The sequence below is a fragment of the Antechinus flavipes genome, chromosome 2 (assembly GCF_016432865.1).
Source record: "Antechinus flavipes isolate AdamAnt ecotype Samford, QLD, Australia chromosome 2, AdamAnt_v2, whole genome shotgun sequence".
In the NCBI taxonomy this organism is placed as follows: domain Eukaryota; kingdom Metazoa; phylum Chordata; class Mammalia; order Dasyuromorphia; family Dasyuridae; genus Antechinus; species Antechinus flavipes.
Window position 1 is genome coordinate 189,005,548 of NC_067399.1, and position 16,135 is coordinate 189,021,682.

Here is a 16,135-nt window from a genome sequence, read left to right on the forward strand (position 1 = left end):
GGGATAGGCTGGACATAGATATTTGGGAATCATTTTCTTTGAGATTATAATTAAATTCGTGGAGCTAATATGTCATTAAGTGAGGTAGTATAAAGGGAAGAGAAGAATTTGGACCATTATGGGGTGCCTGAAGGTTCAGAGAAATTAATTAATTTGGTCCATGTCATTGATACTTTGTAGCAAAACTGGATCTTGAACCTAGTCATTTCAGCTGACAAGTGTTATCTAAACTCTGCAGCTGTTTTTTTAGGAAATCTTTAGAGAATTACCTGGGTGAAAGCTAAAGTATTATATGTTTTTAGTTGTATTAACTTTTAAAAATTCATTTTCAGATGAAAGTTTTTCAAACCAGGGCTATGTGGAATGAATGAAGAGTTGCAAGTTTGTAATTGAGGACTAGGAGATGGTGTTAACTTGGACAGTGATAATTAAATTTGGAAAAGAGAAGGATTTCAGGAGAATAATAATTGGGAGAATAATAATTTTTTGAACAAGTTGATTTCAAAATGCCTGTGGGATATACAGTTTGATATATAAAAAGCCAGTTGATAATTCAGGATAGTAGCTCAGGGATAGGCTGGATATAGATATTTGGGAATCATTTTCTTAGAGATTATAATTAAATTTGTCTTTAGTGCAAGAATCGTAAATATGTGTGTCCATGTTTGTGTTATACGCAGTTTTTCAAGGACCTCAAGTTAAGAACTCTGATTTATAGTGTATTTGTGCCTGTTAAAGATATCTAAATAACTCTACCATTTTTATGATGCTATTTTTCTGTTTTGCAAAGAGAATATGCAAATAAATCCTTACTCTGAAAGCAAAAAAAAAATATTAGCTTTTTTCACTCAGGGACTGTCATCTTCATGAAGTACATAGATAATGAAGTTAGTTTGGAAACTACTGACTGATTCATAGTAAAAAGTTTACATGCATAGTAAACTACATAATGGGAGTAGAAGTGTCAATATTTATGTTAGGATAAACCCATTTTTGTCGATTAAATTTCAAACAGTTTGGAGGTTATTTGCAATTTTTCTTTAAAGGCAGTATTTAATATGGTAAAATCATAAATGTGTCAACTTCTGGCAGAAGAACTATCTCTCCATAATTTTATATTTGTGGTTTCTGTAATATACCAGACTGCTTCTATATAACGTGAGATAATTTCTCTCATAACCCTTATTCACAGGTGAGCCTTTCCTCTACTTGTAATTAATTTAACAAACCTCTAATGCAGCATCTGTTTTATGTGGAGTTCTTTTGGGATCTGAAAGAGGAACAAAATTTAGATATGTTCAATTCAACTTAACATTTTGAAATGTCTATTATATGTCAGACATTGTTCTGGGCAATAGGACCTGGAATCTATAAGCTAGTTTTAAAAAAATCATTTTGGTAAGTATATTTTAGTTATAATTGTTTGCTTTTGTAATCATTTTTCAAAAAAAAAAAAAAAAAGGTTAAGGATTTGTGCTCTAGAGCTAAAGATGAAATAGACCATAATCCCAGACATCTTTTATTGGACAAATAAAAACATGCACAGAGAAGCAAGTAGAAAATAAAATAATAATGTGGTAGGAAAGAGGGGTATATTAATAACTGGAAGAATCTGAAAGGACTTCAAAGAGGAGGTGATACTTGATTTGAGCCTGGAGAAAAGCTTGTGATTTTAAGGGCAAAAAACATCCAGTTATGGGTAGCTTGTACAAAGGTGTCAAGGATGAAATGATATGCAAAATTTAAGGAGTTGCAAAATAAAATGCTATGTTACATCTGAGCACCAGGGATATTACTAACAGGGAATTTGAAAAATACTCAAGGAGGTATAACGTAGTTGAAAAATTTGTCGAATCCAAGGATTTCTTTTTAATTCTGACTCTATATTTTATCGGTGTGACCTTGGATAAATTACTTAAGTTCTCTGGTACTCAATTTCCTCATTTATGAAATGGAGAAGTTGGACCAAGTGATCTTGAAAGTCCCTTTCAGCCCTAAACTTATGATTTATATATTAAGATAAATAATCATGAAATAAAGAAGTACCTAGAAGGCTTCTAGTTTGTTAAGTAGAACTTGTGAGATTTATGAACAGATAGGGATAGGAAATGCCCAGATATAAAAGGCATGGTTGAGCTATGACTTGTAGTTGATAGACGAGTTCCTACACTAATGAGATCACTAATCCATAAATATTTTGTCCATCCAGATAGTCCTTTTAAGCATATAAAGCACTTTATTCACTATCCTATGGGGTAGGTAAGAAAAGTTATTTGGTAGATTGATGAGTAAGTATTAATATTGAACAAACTAGAAGCCAGTTCACAGTTCTACCAATATGCTGTAACAGTTCACAGTGTCACCACCACTCTCTTTCCTTAGTCTCTCCAACACTTGGCATTTTCCTTTCCTCTACATTTATCTCCTCTCATTTCTTAATATTTTACAATCTGGTTTTTGACTTCAAACTTGTATCTAAACTGCTGTCTCCAAAATTTCCAATTTTGATCTCTTAATTGTCAAATTGAATAGCCTTTCTCAGTTCTTCTTCTTGACCTCTTTGCAGCTTTTGACACTGTTGATGGTCCTCTTCTCCATAATACTTTTCTTTAGATTTTTTGGGACACCAACCCTTCCTGATTCAGTTTTATTTGCTAGTTTCTCTATCAGGTCACTTTCACTAACCATGCATAGAGTGGACCTTCTTTTCTACTACACTTGGTATTGTTATCAGCTCCCATAGATTTAATTATCTCTGTGCTGATGATTTTCAAATTTATCTAACAGCCCTTACATTCTGCTGAGTTCCAGTATTTAATCTCCAATTGCCTTTTAAACATCTTGAACTGGATATCCAGTAGACATCTTAAACACAACAAATCCCAAATTGTACTTGTTATTATTTCCCCCACCCCAAACTCTTCCCCATTCCTCATATTTTAGTTATCTCTGGGGTCTATGGTGAAACTTAAAATTGCTTAAATTTGCATTTTTCTATTGATTTAGAAGTTTTTTGTTTTTGTTTTTTTATATATGACTGTAAATATCTTGGAACTGTTATCTTTTGATAATTTAGATTTAGAGATGGAGTTGGGTACATGTTTCATTCTTATTAAAAATTTTTTTCTTAAATATTGTAGAAATGAGACTTTTACCAAAGAAATACTCTAGGGTAAAGTTTCATTTGAATTTTTTCCCCCTAGTTAAATAGGCCCCTTTTAATCCTGACAGCATTGCATTTGTTTGTGCAAAAATTTTTAAATTTTGTATGTTCACTATTGTCCATTTTATCTTCTGTGATTGTCTTATTCCTTCTTTGATCATGTACTCGTGTTCTTCCCATAGATCTGAAAAGGTTATTTCTTCATTGTTTCTCTAATTTGTTTGTGATGTTACCTTTTTTTTTTTTTTTTAATTTTAAATTTTATTTTATTGAATAATAACTTTGTATTGACAGAATCCATACCATGATAATTTTTTTACAACATTATCCCTTGCACTCGCTTATGTTTCATTTTTTTCCCCTCCCTCCCTCCACCCCCCCGCCCCAAGATGGCAAGAAGTCCTATGTATGTTAAATATGTTGCAGTATATCCTAGATACAATACATATTTGCAGAACCGAACAGTTCTCCCGCCGCACAGGGAGAATTGGATTCAGAAGGTAAAAATAACTCGGGAAGAAAATCAAAAATGCAAATAGTTCACATTCATTTCCCAGTGTTCCTTCTTTGGGTGTAGCTGTTTCTGTCCATCATTTATCCAATGAAACTCAGTTAAGTCTCTTTGTCAGAGAAATCCACTTCCATCAGAATACATCCTCATACAATATCGTTGTCGAAGTGTATAATGATCTCCTGGTTCTGCTCATCTCACTTAGCATCAGTCCATGTAGGTCTCTCCAAGCCTCTCTGTATTCATCCTGCTGGTCATTCCTTACAGAGCAATAATATTCCATAACATTCATATACCACAATTTACTCAGCCATTCTCCAATTGATGGGCATCCATTCATTTTCCAGTTTCTAGCCACTATAAACAGGGCTGCTACAAACATTTTGGCACATACAAGTCCCTTTCCCTTTTTTAGTATCTCTTTGGGGTATAAGCCCAATAGAAACACTGCTGGATCAAAGGGTATGCACAGTTTGATAACTTTTTGGGCATAATTCCAGATTGCTTTCCAGAATGGCTGGATTCGTTCACAACTCCACCAACAATGCATCAGTGTCCCCGTTTTCCCGCATCCCCTCCAACATTCATCATTATTTTTTCCTGTCATCTTAGCCAATCTGACAGGTGTGTAGTGATATCTCAGAGTTGTCTTAATTTGCATTTCTCTGATCAATAGTGATTTGGAACACTCTTTCATGTGAGTGGTAATAGTTTCAATTTCTTCATCTGAAAATTGTCTGTTCATATGTGATGTTACCTTTAAAAATCTAGGTCATTTGGATTTTATTTTGTGGTATGTGGTATAAAGAATAATTTTAACTTAAGAACAAATAAACATGATCTTTTAGAATGATATAATTTAAAACTTGTGGGAGGGGGAAAGTGAGAAAAATAGTGAAAGTTTCCTTAACAATAGGTCAGTAAACTTTGGGAAGAAAATAAATGTTATATAAAGATATTAAATATTATCTGCAAAAGAAGCTTAAAATTACTTTTTAAGTAGTTAAATGAGTTATCTACCTATACATTTTTCTATTAGTAACTCTTTGTAATATGCCCTAGTTGTCTATATGTTCCACTAACTAAAGCTTAGTTTTATTTCTTCAAATTTTCAAAAGAACCAGAATGAAATATTGATTTTAAAAAATCTATTAACTGCTGGAAAAGTTGAAGAAATAGTGTATGCTTACATAGCAACCTAACTATATCCCTGAAGATGAAGTTAGTAATCCAAAATCTGTTTAATTTAGAAGGAAAATTTATTACTGAAGTTGTCAAATTCTAGTTCAAAATCTACTTACATGTTCATTTTGAGCTTTCCCTTCAATTGTGACAAATTCTTACATGGCAATTTCCAAATTTTGTATGATGATACATTCCTAAAAATAAAAATAAAAATAAAAAGTATGTGAAGAGTGAGGCTCATGCTGTCTCAAAATGGTAATGATGACCCACTCCAGGCGAATGTCCAGCAAAGAGAGAGGCCTGAGCCATTAGCAGTGGGGGACAGATGGAAAGTTCTACAGGGCACAGATTCCATCAAAATGGCAAATGAGCAGAGCACAGCAGCAAAGCTGGGGCTGCCATCTCTCACAGTTGAACACAGGAGGCCAAGAAATATGCCATGAAACAGAGCATCAAAAATGTGTTGGTGAAGCAAAACATTGCTAGCCAGCAACAGTAGTTCACCAACCTCTAGGTGCAACAGTGATAATGGGCTTTGAATATCCTTTCTCACCTTTGTAATTGATGACAGCTCAAAGGCAGAAGGCAATGGCAATCGTGTCAGGTATCTGTGGGCTCCATCTACTATGAATTGGGAGAAGACATCATCTGCCAGGCTTTTGCCTCTTTTGAATCTATAAAGAACATAAACATGTCCTGGAATTCAGTCACCATGAAACACAAAGCATTTGCTTTTGTGGAGTGTGAGGTTCCAGAGAAGTAGCCCAGTTGGCCTTGTAGTAGATGAACTCTGTGAGGCTAGGAGTAAGAAATACTAAGAAGGATAGTATACAGGCCCATCACTGAAGAAGTTAGAGCTTTCAATTGCATCTACATGGCGTCAGTGCACAGGACCTCTCAGGTGATGATATCGCGTGTGTTTGAGGCATTCGAGAAGATCAAGTCATGTATTTTGACCTGGGATCCTACCACAGGCTTCTGCTAATATGAAAAGGCTCAGTCAACTCAAGACGCACTCTCATTCATGAATGAGTAATCTGGGAAGCCAACAACTTCAGACAAACAAGGCAGTTTTACCTACCACTCTTGAGGACCTGCAGCTGCTGTGGCAGCTATTGCCACCATAGCTAAGGTCATTGCTTAGGAAGCAGTGGCTGGTACAGTTTTCCTGGGAATTCTGGCCACTCCTGGGTTCATATCACCAGCACTGAGTCTGGCCCAGCCACAAGGGGCTCTACCACAAGATGTCTTGACAACTCAGGCTCCTGGAGTCATCGCAGTTGTGACCCTTTGCAACATCCTCTTGTCACCATTTCTTCTGAGGGTACGATAAACTCCATCTTAACTAACTCTCCAGCACTAGGCCTCTTGGAGTCTAAAAGGGAAAGGAAGAGGAGGAATTGTTCCGTGAGTCAGAGTTGCCAGAGATATGTGCAGGATCACATGAACATTTCAAGCAGTAGTGCTCACTACATTGTCATGCAAAAGCTGTTTCAGAAGCACAGGTCCATAGTGATGGTTCTACAAAACATGGTGGACCCCAAAAGGCATTGAAAGACCCTTAAGACCTGAAGGGGATAGTGATATAAGTGTGTAGCAAGTTTGGCACTGTCAATTGTGTAAGCATCTGTCAGGAAAAGTAGGGTGAGGAGAATGCTGAAATTATAGTCAAGATCTTTATGGAGTTCTGTATAAGATATATAGGCCTCACAGTGAGTATTGGTTTGCTGGCCAAAAGATGGTGGCTGAGATCTATGACCAAAAGCGCTATAACAATAGTGATCTATCTTTGTGATTTCAGCCCAGCTTTTCCCCAACCTCTCACAGACTTGAATTTTATTCTTGTCTTTCTCTTTCAGTTTGTTTAGAAATATATGTAGAACTGATTTCAATTCTTACCTGGCTTTTTTGTTTAGTTAATTTTTGCAGTTCAGCAAGTGTTTGCTCTGCTGGAGAAAACCAGTAGAAGATAATCTTCCTTTTAAGGATTCCCTATCTGTGTGAATAATGCACACACAATGAAGTAGAAAGATGCAAAGTAGTATATGTCTGCCTTCTGATTTCTGCAGAAAGATAAGGGAGTATCCATTTGAGACTAGGCCCAACCCTACCAGTCCTGTCTGGTTTGAATAAAAGCATGAAGGTCATACTTTTTAAAAAGTCAGTATTTATTTTAATTCAAATAACACTTAAGAATTTTTAAAGTTTTTTATAATAAAACATTAATGTAAAACATAATAAAACAATTTGCAAAAATATTGATAAAATCCTTTATGGATAGTTTTCTCATTTACTGTTTCTATAAATTACCATAATAAAAATATTATTAGTGTTAAGTCTTTTTTCTGTATAACATTTCTCAAAACCTGCACAAATTAAGACTACTAATTTGGCTTTGTAGTATCTAGAGAAGAAAAAAAACAACCCTATTTTATGCAAACAAAATGTTGAAATAGCAAAGTTTTTTTGCTTTTAATAAAAGATGAAATATAAAATGATTCTTAGGCTCGAGTGCTTATTACAACTTGTTGCCATTAGGCAAACCTTTGAACCATACTTGTTTAGAGATCATAAGATTACATGTATCATTTGTGTTTATCAGTTCACATTTGCAAATACCTACTTTAAAACTAGAGTTGTTTGTGAAGCCCAGCAAATGATTAATAAATAGATCTTTACTTGTATTTATTTTTAGGGGAGCTATTTTTTAATTTGGGAAAGATAAAAATACTATATTATTAAATATATTTTTGTAATTCTTAGTTTTCCAAAAATAATCAGTAGACACAAGTTTCAAAAGAAAATTTGCATGATAAAAGAATTTTATTTGAATTTTTAAAAAAAATTGCATCCATAATAGCAATTTCTTTTATCTCAAACATATTTTAAGCCTTGTTAAAAGAAACTAGTGTTCTTTTATGAGAATAAAAATGCCCAATTTTAATATACATGATTTATATATATATAGAAGCATTATATATATACATATATACATATACACATATTATATACAGAGTATTGATATGAATATATATGTGTGTGTGTGTGTGTATATATAAAATCTAGTAATTTATCTAATTCTTATGTAAAATTGTTAGGCTTTACTTTTTCAGACAATTGAAAACAAAAGTCTCCAGACATGTGAATGGTTGTCCTTTCTACTACATCTCCATATGGAACCATACAAAGCTGCTTTGATATATGATTTGAAAAACACTCTCTAGTTCATTATCAATAACTTCAGGTGATATGATTTTTCTGTTTAATGAGGCTTTTGGTCATTTTACAGTTTGCTGTCTGACAAGACAGAAGAACATTTGATGTCACAGAAATGGTTTTGAAAAATGCTTTTACAAAAGAAAGTCTTAATTTTCTTTCTAATACTCCTATTAATGAATGTATTTTACATATAGCCAGTTTTCATTCAATTTATTAGATTTCATATTGTCTGCATCTAGAATATTTCTACAAAATAAACAGTAATAAGTCCTAGGCCTTATGAATATTAATGATAAACATAATTGTGTGAATATGAGCTTTTATTTTTTCTTTCTGTATTTTCACCATTTAAAATGAGTCTCTTGTTTTTGCATGCACTAGCTTTAGCATCTTAGTGTTTTTCCCTCTTCACACTCATTATGTATTATCTTCAGCAAAAGAATATTTCACTTCTCAAAAACTTAAGAGCATTAAAAATTTGACAATTCATTTGTTAAAATTAGTATTTTAACTATTTCTTTAAATTTAGTTTCTTAAATTGTAGCATTTTTTAAAAACCAATTTATTTGTTACATATAGCTTTTCCAAAATGAATGAGATTAAGGAATATGACAGATTCTATGAATAGTACAGTTGTGGAAATGTTTCTGGATTTCACAGGATTTGTATTAGATTCTTGTTCCTGTCACTTATTACCAGCATGACATTTACTTAGTTAACTTCTCTGAAAATCAATTTCCTTATCTGTAAAATACTGAGATTAAACTAGGTGGTTTCAAAGGTCCCTTAAATTAATTTAAATTAAAGTTCCCTCTACTTTTGGAACGTTTCACTTCCACACAAAGATTGTAATTTTAAGTTTGCCCAGTTCACATTCAATAAGCCACTACCATTTTATGGCACATTTCACTAGAATTAATTATAGGCTCAAAATTTCTCTCTCACATATTATCTTAAATTGTGTTGCATTTGCTGCATAGGAGTTCAGTATGTTGATCTTGTTTATTTAAACTTTTATTTGAATTATTTTTATTTTTAAAACTATTATATGTTTATTTGATATTTAGCAAAACATGCCAAGTGATTTTGACACTTTATTTGTACCTTTCCTCCTCTTTTTCTCCCCTCACTCCTACTGATCAAGGAGTTATATATTCTTTCTTCCCTAGGGGGTAACACTTAATAGTTTGGAAAAATAATAGAAGATGAGTGAGAGAGAGTTTTGAAATATAGACTGAATTGGAAAAGTACAAACCTTTGCAAAGCAAAATTCCATTTCATTTATTCATTAAAGGAAAAAAGAACCAGAATAAATGGTTTAGATTATATAGATAACCTGCAACCTGAAAGTATGTGACTTCATTGGTAAAGTACTTTGTTTTTTCAGTGTTAATTATAGGTCAAAAAATATGGGTGGATTTATATGCCCAAAATTCAGCCAATAACATGTAAATGTAGGATTTTCCAGGGTCATTCTGGTAATTGACAATAGTCATAGATTAGTGTGGTCCAGGAGCCAAGAGAACTGGGTTTTAATCTTGGCTCAAGTACTGGGTAGCTCTGTGATCTCTAATTTCATCTATAACTTTTTAGAGTATAAAAATATCAGGAAACCAAAAAATTAGGTATCTCTTCTCCTAAATGATCTTTAAAGGTCCTTTCTAACTCTAAAATTTTGTATCACTGATTATATATTTATCATTGTATCATTGCTAATGTGAAATGTGGTTTATTTAATGACTAGTTCTTAGAAAAAAAACATTCTTCAATTAGAACTTTTTCTCAGTGGAAAAGACATTCATGTATAGTCCTTTAAGCTTTGCAAAATCTTTACATACTTGTCTTGTTTAAACCTCATAACAACCCTTATTCATTTTCATAACCTGGTTTCTAGGAATAATAGGAAATAGTAGCAAGGGATGTTTAGACTTAGTACATCTCCAAATCTTTTTCATTCTGTCTTTTTGTTTTTGAAGGTAATATTTGTCGCTCCCCTATAGCAGAAGCAGTTTTTAGGAAACTTACAGCTGATCAAAATATTTCAGATAAGGTAAGTTTGTTACTAGTATCTTTTATTATCTTTCATTGGTCATCCCATACAATACATCTTTTGGGGGAGGAATATGTCAAATGTTCTTTTGTTTTTGTTTTTGTTTTTTTCTCCCCTATAGTGGAGGATAGACAGTGCAGCAACATCTACATATGAAATAGGAAATCCCCCTGATTATCGAGGGCAGAATTGCATGAAGAAACATGGCATTACCATGAATCACATTGCCAGGCAGGTACTGTACCTTAACTTCGTTCAAAATGCATATGTTTTGTGTTACAGTGGATCACTGACAGTGCTGCTGTCTCTGACTGGAATGTGGGGCGTTCCCCAGATGCAAGAGCAATAAACTGCCTAAGAAATCATGGCACTAATACAACTCATAAAGCAAGACAGGTAGAAAAGATCTTGTTTAATTTTCAATGTGTGGCTTGCTCTCTATTTGCATATGTTGCATAATGTTCATTCAAAGTCATACATTATTTAAGGACCATTTAACTTTTAACAAAAAAAATCAGACTAAATATAGGTATTGGGATAATTATATGAACTGATTATTTACAGCAATATGTAATGTATAAATTGAATAAATATTAGGTAAAACATAATTATGTATGGTTACTATTTTGGAAATTTGTCATCTTGTTACTAAATTCAGAGATAACTGGAGAGTTTCAGTTAAACCTATATATATATATCAATGTTTGAGGAGTCTTTCCTAGATTTTCATTATATGCAAAGTTTCATTGTCCAAAGAAATACTTTGCCATTTTTGTTGTGTTGCTGTGTGTAATATAAGTTGTATAACAGGCTGTACATGTATTCTTTCATTGGAAAACTATCATATGTGAGACTGAAGGTCTTCAGCTGTTTCTTCCTAAAGCTCTCTTATTTTCATTATTTTTTTATGACTTGATAATATCTGGAAGAAACATGGGAGTGTTATTTATGTCTAGTTTTTAATTGAGTCTAACTTAGGAGAACTTCTAATAATCCTTTTGACAAGGGGTATAAGATATGAAGATAGTTCAATCAGTGAGAGGTTAGCATAGGATTGGTACTGGGAGTGTGGTAGTGCTACGTGAGCCAGTCAGTTGAATCCTTTATAACTTTTGAGATCCTAAAAAGTATATTGAAACTTAAATCTGCCAACTTTCTCTAATTAACTAGCTTTCTAGTAAATGGCATTTGTTGGGAATCACACCTAACATTTAATTCAATCAACATGTATTCTGTGTCTCCTTTATAGTAGTTTCTATAAGCCTGGTTTAGAATTGTAATTTGAGAATGATGATTTTAGAAATAAGCTATTAGCATTCAAGTTTGGTTTTGAATTAAATTTATATTTCCCATGTAGGTCTATTTTTACACAAATGATTTTTGGATTAGGAAAATATGTAAAACAACATTCTTCTTTAGATCATCTGATCATTTTTCTTTTTCTCCTATATTTAGTATTATTATACTCTGAAACAGTTAATATAAAATATTATAGTCTAGTGGGGCCAGTGTACTTTTTTGGAGTAACATTTTTAAATGCATAGAAATATAAATAAAACCAATTTTATTGAACTAAAGTCAGGCTCTTTTTTATCTACACACACACATTCTCTCTCTCTCTAAAGTTCAGAGATTCTAACTTCCGAAGCATTATTTGAAAACAAGTAGCTTTTTGTTTATACCTTCAAGGTACGTGTTTAATACTGAGCCTTAGAAATGAAAATGTTAGATAATTAAGGTTGTATCTATACATGTTATCTTTCTGTTGTCATGGTCCTCTTTGAAAGCTAATGACAACAATTTTTGTGAGGCAGAGTAGGAACTGCCCCCTGAAACTGTCCAGTTCCCCTGCTCTTCACTCCTTTCCCCTCCCTCTTTCCACATAGGGTATCATAGTCTTATGTATAGATGGTCTATCCAAAGGTATGCAATTTTTGATTGCTGAAACCTTTCTAGGTATATTGGAATTTTATTGACCAATTATAGGTCCCCAACCAAACCCCACTTAGTCTTTGTTTGGAATAGCATTTGTTTCTGTTTTGGCCAGAATTCCTTCCCAGATTGATTTTTTTTTTTGGACTAGATAGAAGTGGTCATTCTCTGCCATGATAACCCTACCTCAGTCAAACTGAAATCTATTAAAGACTTTACCCAAGATTGCTCACTGTATTCAGAACCGTCTCTAGCTTCCTGATCTCTATCTTGCCTCTGAACTAAGATAGTTGTTAAGGAGAAAGTAAGACTGGTATCTTTTTACTGCCTTTTTCATTTGAATCCAGTTTATTTGTATGTTAAGATATCACCTTTCTAATGTCATGATCCAATTTAAGAGACAGCATGAATTTAAGTAGTAGGAATTTTAATAATATCTAGCATATTTACTAGAAAAGCTTTTATTGAACATAATTTTATTTTGAATATCTTTGCTCAGATTCTGCCTGAGTATTTTTACCTTAAATTCTGCCTTAGGAAAATGGAGAAACCTAATTTCCCTCATCCCTTCCAACATTTTTCATTTTTCATAGGTATGAGGTGATACTTTAGAGTTGTTTCAATTTGCATTTCTCTAATCAATAATTTAGAGCATTTTTCATATAATAAGTAGCTTTGATTTCTTCTGAAGAGTACCTGTTCACATCCTTTGACTGTTTATCAGTTGTGGATTGGATTTTATTATAAATTTGACTTACTCCCCTTTATATTTGAGAAATAAGGGCCTTTATCAGCAAAATTTGCTTTAAAATTTTTTGATATTGTTTTACTAAAATGTAGTTTCTCTGTTTATCTCTTTTAATTAGGTCTGTTTTAACCATCTCATTTTCTTTTAAGTGTGTTTCTTGTAAAAATCATGTTATTTGATTCTGGTTTCTAATACATTCTGCTACCAGCTTCCATTTTATGGGTATGTTCATCCCATTAATATTCACAGTTGTAATTGCTAGTTATATTTTTCTCCATCCTATTTTCTTCAGTTTAACTTTATTTTCTCTTTATCTGTTTGTTTTTGAAAGTCTTCTTTGCTTCTGACTACTGACTTTCTTAATCTACCCTTCCTTCTATCATCTTCTCTTCCCTTTTGAGTAAGAGATTTCTCTACCCAATTTAATGTATGTTAGTCATATATGTGTATGTATATGTGTACACATATATATGTATGCTTGTGTGTGTGTGTGTGTGTGTGTGTGTGTGTGTGTGTGTATTTTCTTCTTGGTTTGAACCAATTCTCATGGATATGAAGTTCAAATGTTGACTCTACTTCTCCCCATTCCCATTTTCTCTTCTTCTATAAAAGCTCTTTTTTATTCTCTTTTATGTGTGAACATTTTTTGTTGTTCTACCTTGTCATTTCCCCTACTCCCAGTACATCTCTCTTTCTCATCCCTTTATTTTTTTTAGAAATAATTCCAACATAAATCACTCATTCTTGCCCTCTGTGTAGAATCTTTCCAAATGCTAAAATAATGATAAGGTTCTTCGCAATTATATGTTATCTTCCCATATAGGAAGGTAAATAGTTTAATTTTATTGAACCCTCTATGATTACTCTTTTCATATTTACCTCTATGATCCTGACTGTGACTCCACAAGGTTTTATTTCTTTCTGATTGCTTATGACATTTTCTGCTTGACCTGGGAGTTCTGGAATTTGGCTGTAATATTCTTGGGGATTTTTATTTTGGAATCTCTTTCAGGTGGTCATTGATGTGTTCTTTCAGTTTCTATTTTAATCTATAGATCTAAGCTATATTTTCTTCCATTTTTTCATTCATTTTACCTTGTTTTGTTGTTTCTTGATGTATCATAGAGTTATTAATTTTCACTTGCCCAATTCTAATATTTAAGGAATTATTTTCTTTAATGAGCTTTTGAACCTTTTTTCTTTCTCCTAGTTGACCAATTCTGTTCTTTTAAGGTATTTTCTTGATAACTTTGCCAAACTATGTTGCTTTTGTACTCTGAAGTGTCTCTTACTGTAATGTAACAGACCTTTCCTGCTGGCTTCCTAAGTTGTCTTAGATTGCAAAAATGTCTCACTTTGACTTCTTTTTGATTCTACTGCTCCAAAATTTGATTTGAGTAGTTCTTTTAAAGTTGTTTAGAGATATACATTGAGAGAGTTTCCTTTAATTTACCATCTTGTCTCCATCTTCATACATTATATACATACATACATATATATATATATATATATATATATATATATATATATATATATATATACACACACACATACACATACACACACACATATGTTTTATTTTTTTCTCTACTTTAGGTCCTAACCTTTTCCATTGGAGTTTTATTTTTTTCTCCACTTTATATATATTTGGCATAGTTTTATTTTTTTCTCTACTTTAGGTCCTAACCTTTTCCATTATGGTTTTTTTGAGCTTCTGTAACCCAAGTTTAGTGATCAACCTTCTGGTGATAAGCTTTTCTGAACTTAGCCAAAGTTGTACTGTGATATTTGCAGTTGTTGTTAGAGCTGTATGAAGCTTACTAACCAAAGCTTGGACTTTACCACTGTAGCTTTCAAGAACTCAAGGTTATCTTTAGTGTGGGATGATCTATCTGAGAAAGACTTCAGTGAAGTTTATAGAATATTCCTAGGCTAATTATCCTAAGATGAAAGTGATTCAGTCATATTTTCTTTTAGCTATTGTTACACTTAAAAATCTTTCATAGTTTTATGGCTGTCTGCCTGTTTCTAGATCTTTTCTTAAAGAAAATGCACAACTATAATTAAACAAAAATTGGAATCATTGGGTTATTTGTAGAACAGATGGAATGGAAATTTAAAATTTTGAGCTCTTATGTCAAGTGGAAAGTGTTTAGAAATTTACATGGAAACTCCAAAGTATTTTGAAATTAGGTGCAATCTTAGTGGGGTATTTTTTAATTTATTATTTTTTTATTAAAGCTTTTTTCCCCCCTCTGAGGCAATTGATTTGCTCAGGGTCACACAATTAGGAGGTGTTAAGTGTCTGAGGTCAAATTTGAACTCAAGTCCTTCTAGCTTCAGGGCTGGTACTGTAACCACTATGCCTCTTAGCTGCCTCAAAGTTTTTTATTTTCAAAATATAAGCATGGATAATTTTTCAACATTGATCCTTGCATAGCCTTGTGTTTCAAATTTTCCCTTCCTTCCCTCCATCCCTTTCCCTAGATGGCAAGTAATCCAATGTATGTTATACATGTTAAAATATACATTAAATCCATATGTAAACATATTTGTACAATTATCTTGCTGCACAAGAAAAATCAGATCAAAAAGGAAAGAAAATGAATAAGAAAACAAAATGCAAACTAACAACAACAAAAAGAATGAGAATGTTATGTTATGATCCACACTCAGTTCCTGAAGACCTCTTTTTGGGTGTAGATAACTTTCTTCATCATGAGATCATTGAAACTGGCCTCAATCATCTTATTGTTGGAAAGAGTTACATCCATTAGAATTGATGGTCATATAACATTGTTGTTGCCATGTATAATGATCTCCTGTTTCTGCTCATTTATTTCACTTAGCATTATTTCATATAAATCTCTCCAGGTTTCTCTAATATCATCCTATTGATCATTTCTTAAACAACTGTATATTCCATAGCATTTATATACCATAACTTATTAATCATTCTCCAATTGATGGGCATCCACTCAGTTTCCAGTTTCTGGCCACTACAAAGAGGGCTGCCACAAACCTTTTTGCACATACAGGTCCCTTTCCCTCCTTTTAAGATCTCTTTGGGATATGTCTAGTGGAAACACTGCTGGATCAAAGGCTATGCATGATTAGATAATTTTTTGAGCCTACTTCCAAATTGTTCTCCAGAATGACTGGATCCATTCGCTGTTCCACCAACAATGTTTCAGTGTCCCAGTTTTCCCATATTCCCTCCAACATTCGACATTATCGTTTCCTGTCATTTTAGCCAATATGACAGGTGTGTAGTAGTGTCTCAGAGTTGTCTTAATTTGCATTTCTCTGATTAACAGTGATTTAGAG

At 32.8% G+C, this 16,135-nt stretch overlaps 1 protein-coding gene and 1 pseudogene across 3 annotated transcripts in view; both read left to right on the top strand.

Moving 5' to 3' along the window:
- ACP1 (acid phosphatase 1) overlaps positions 1–16,135 on the top strand; it is a 31,458-nt gene that overhangs the window by 2,903 nt on the left and 12,420 nt on the right. For 2 of the 3 annotated variants that reach the window (XR_007950431.1, XM_051976022.1), the window contains exons 2-3: positions 10,055–10,128; positions 10,250–10,363. Coding sequence is in view for 2 of the 3 variants with exons in the window: in XM_051976022.1 (XP_051831982.1) it covers positions 10,055–10,128; positions 10,250–10,363 (188 nt within the window). In the remaining variant the exon portion in view is untranslated. Of the gene's footprint in view, positions 1–10,054; positions 10,129–10,249; positions 10,364–10,410; positions 10,525–16,135 lie in introns of all 3 variants that reach the window. The other variant, XM_051976023.1, reaches the window with a different exon arrangement.
- LOC127548574 (poly(U)-binding-splicing factor PUF60-like) lies at positions 3,052–6,979 on the top strand (annotated as a pseudogene).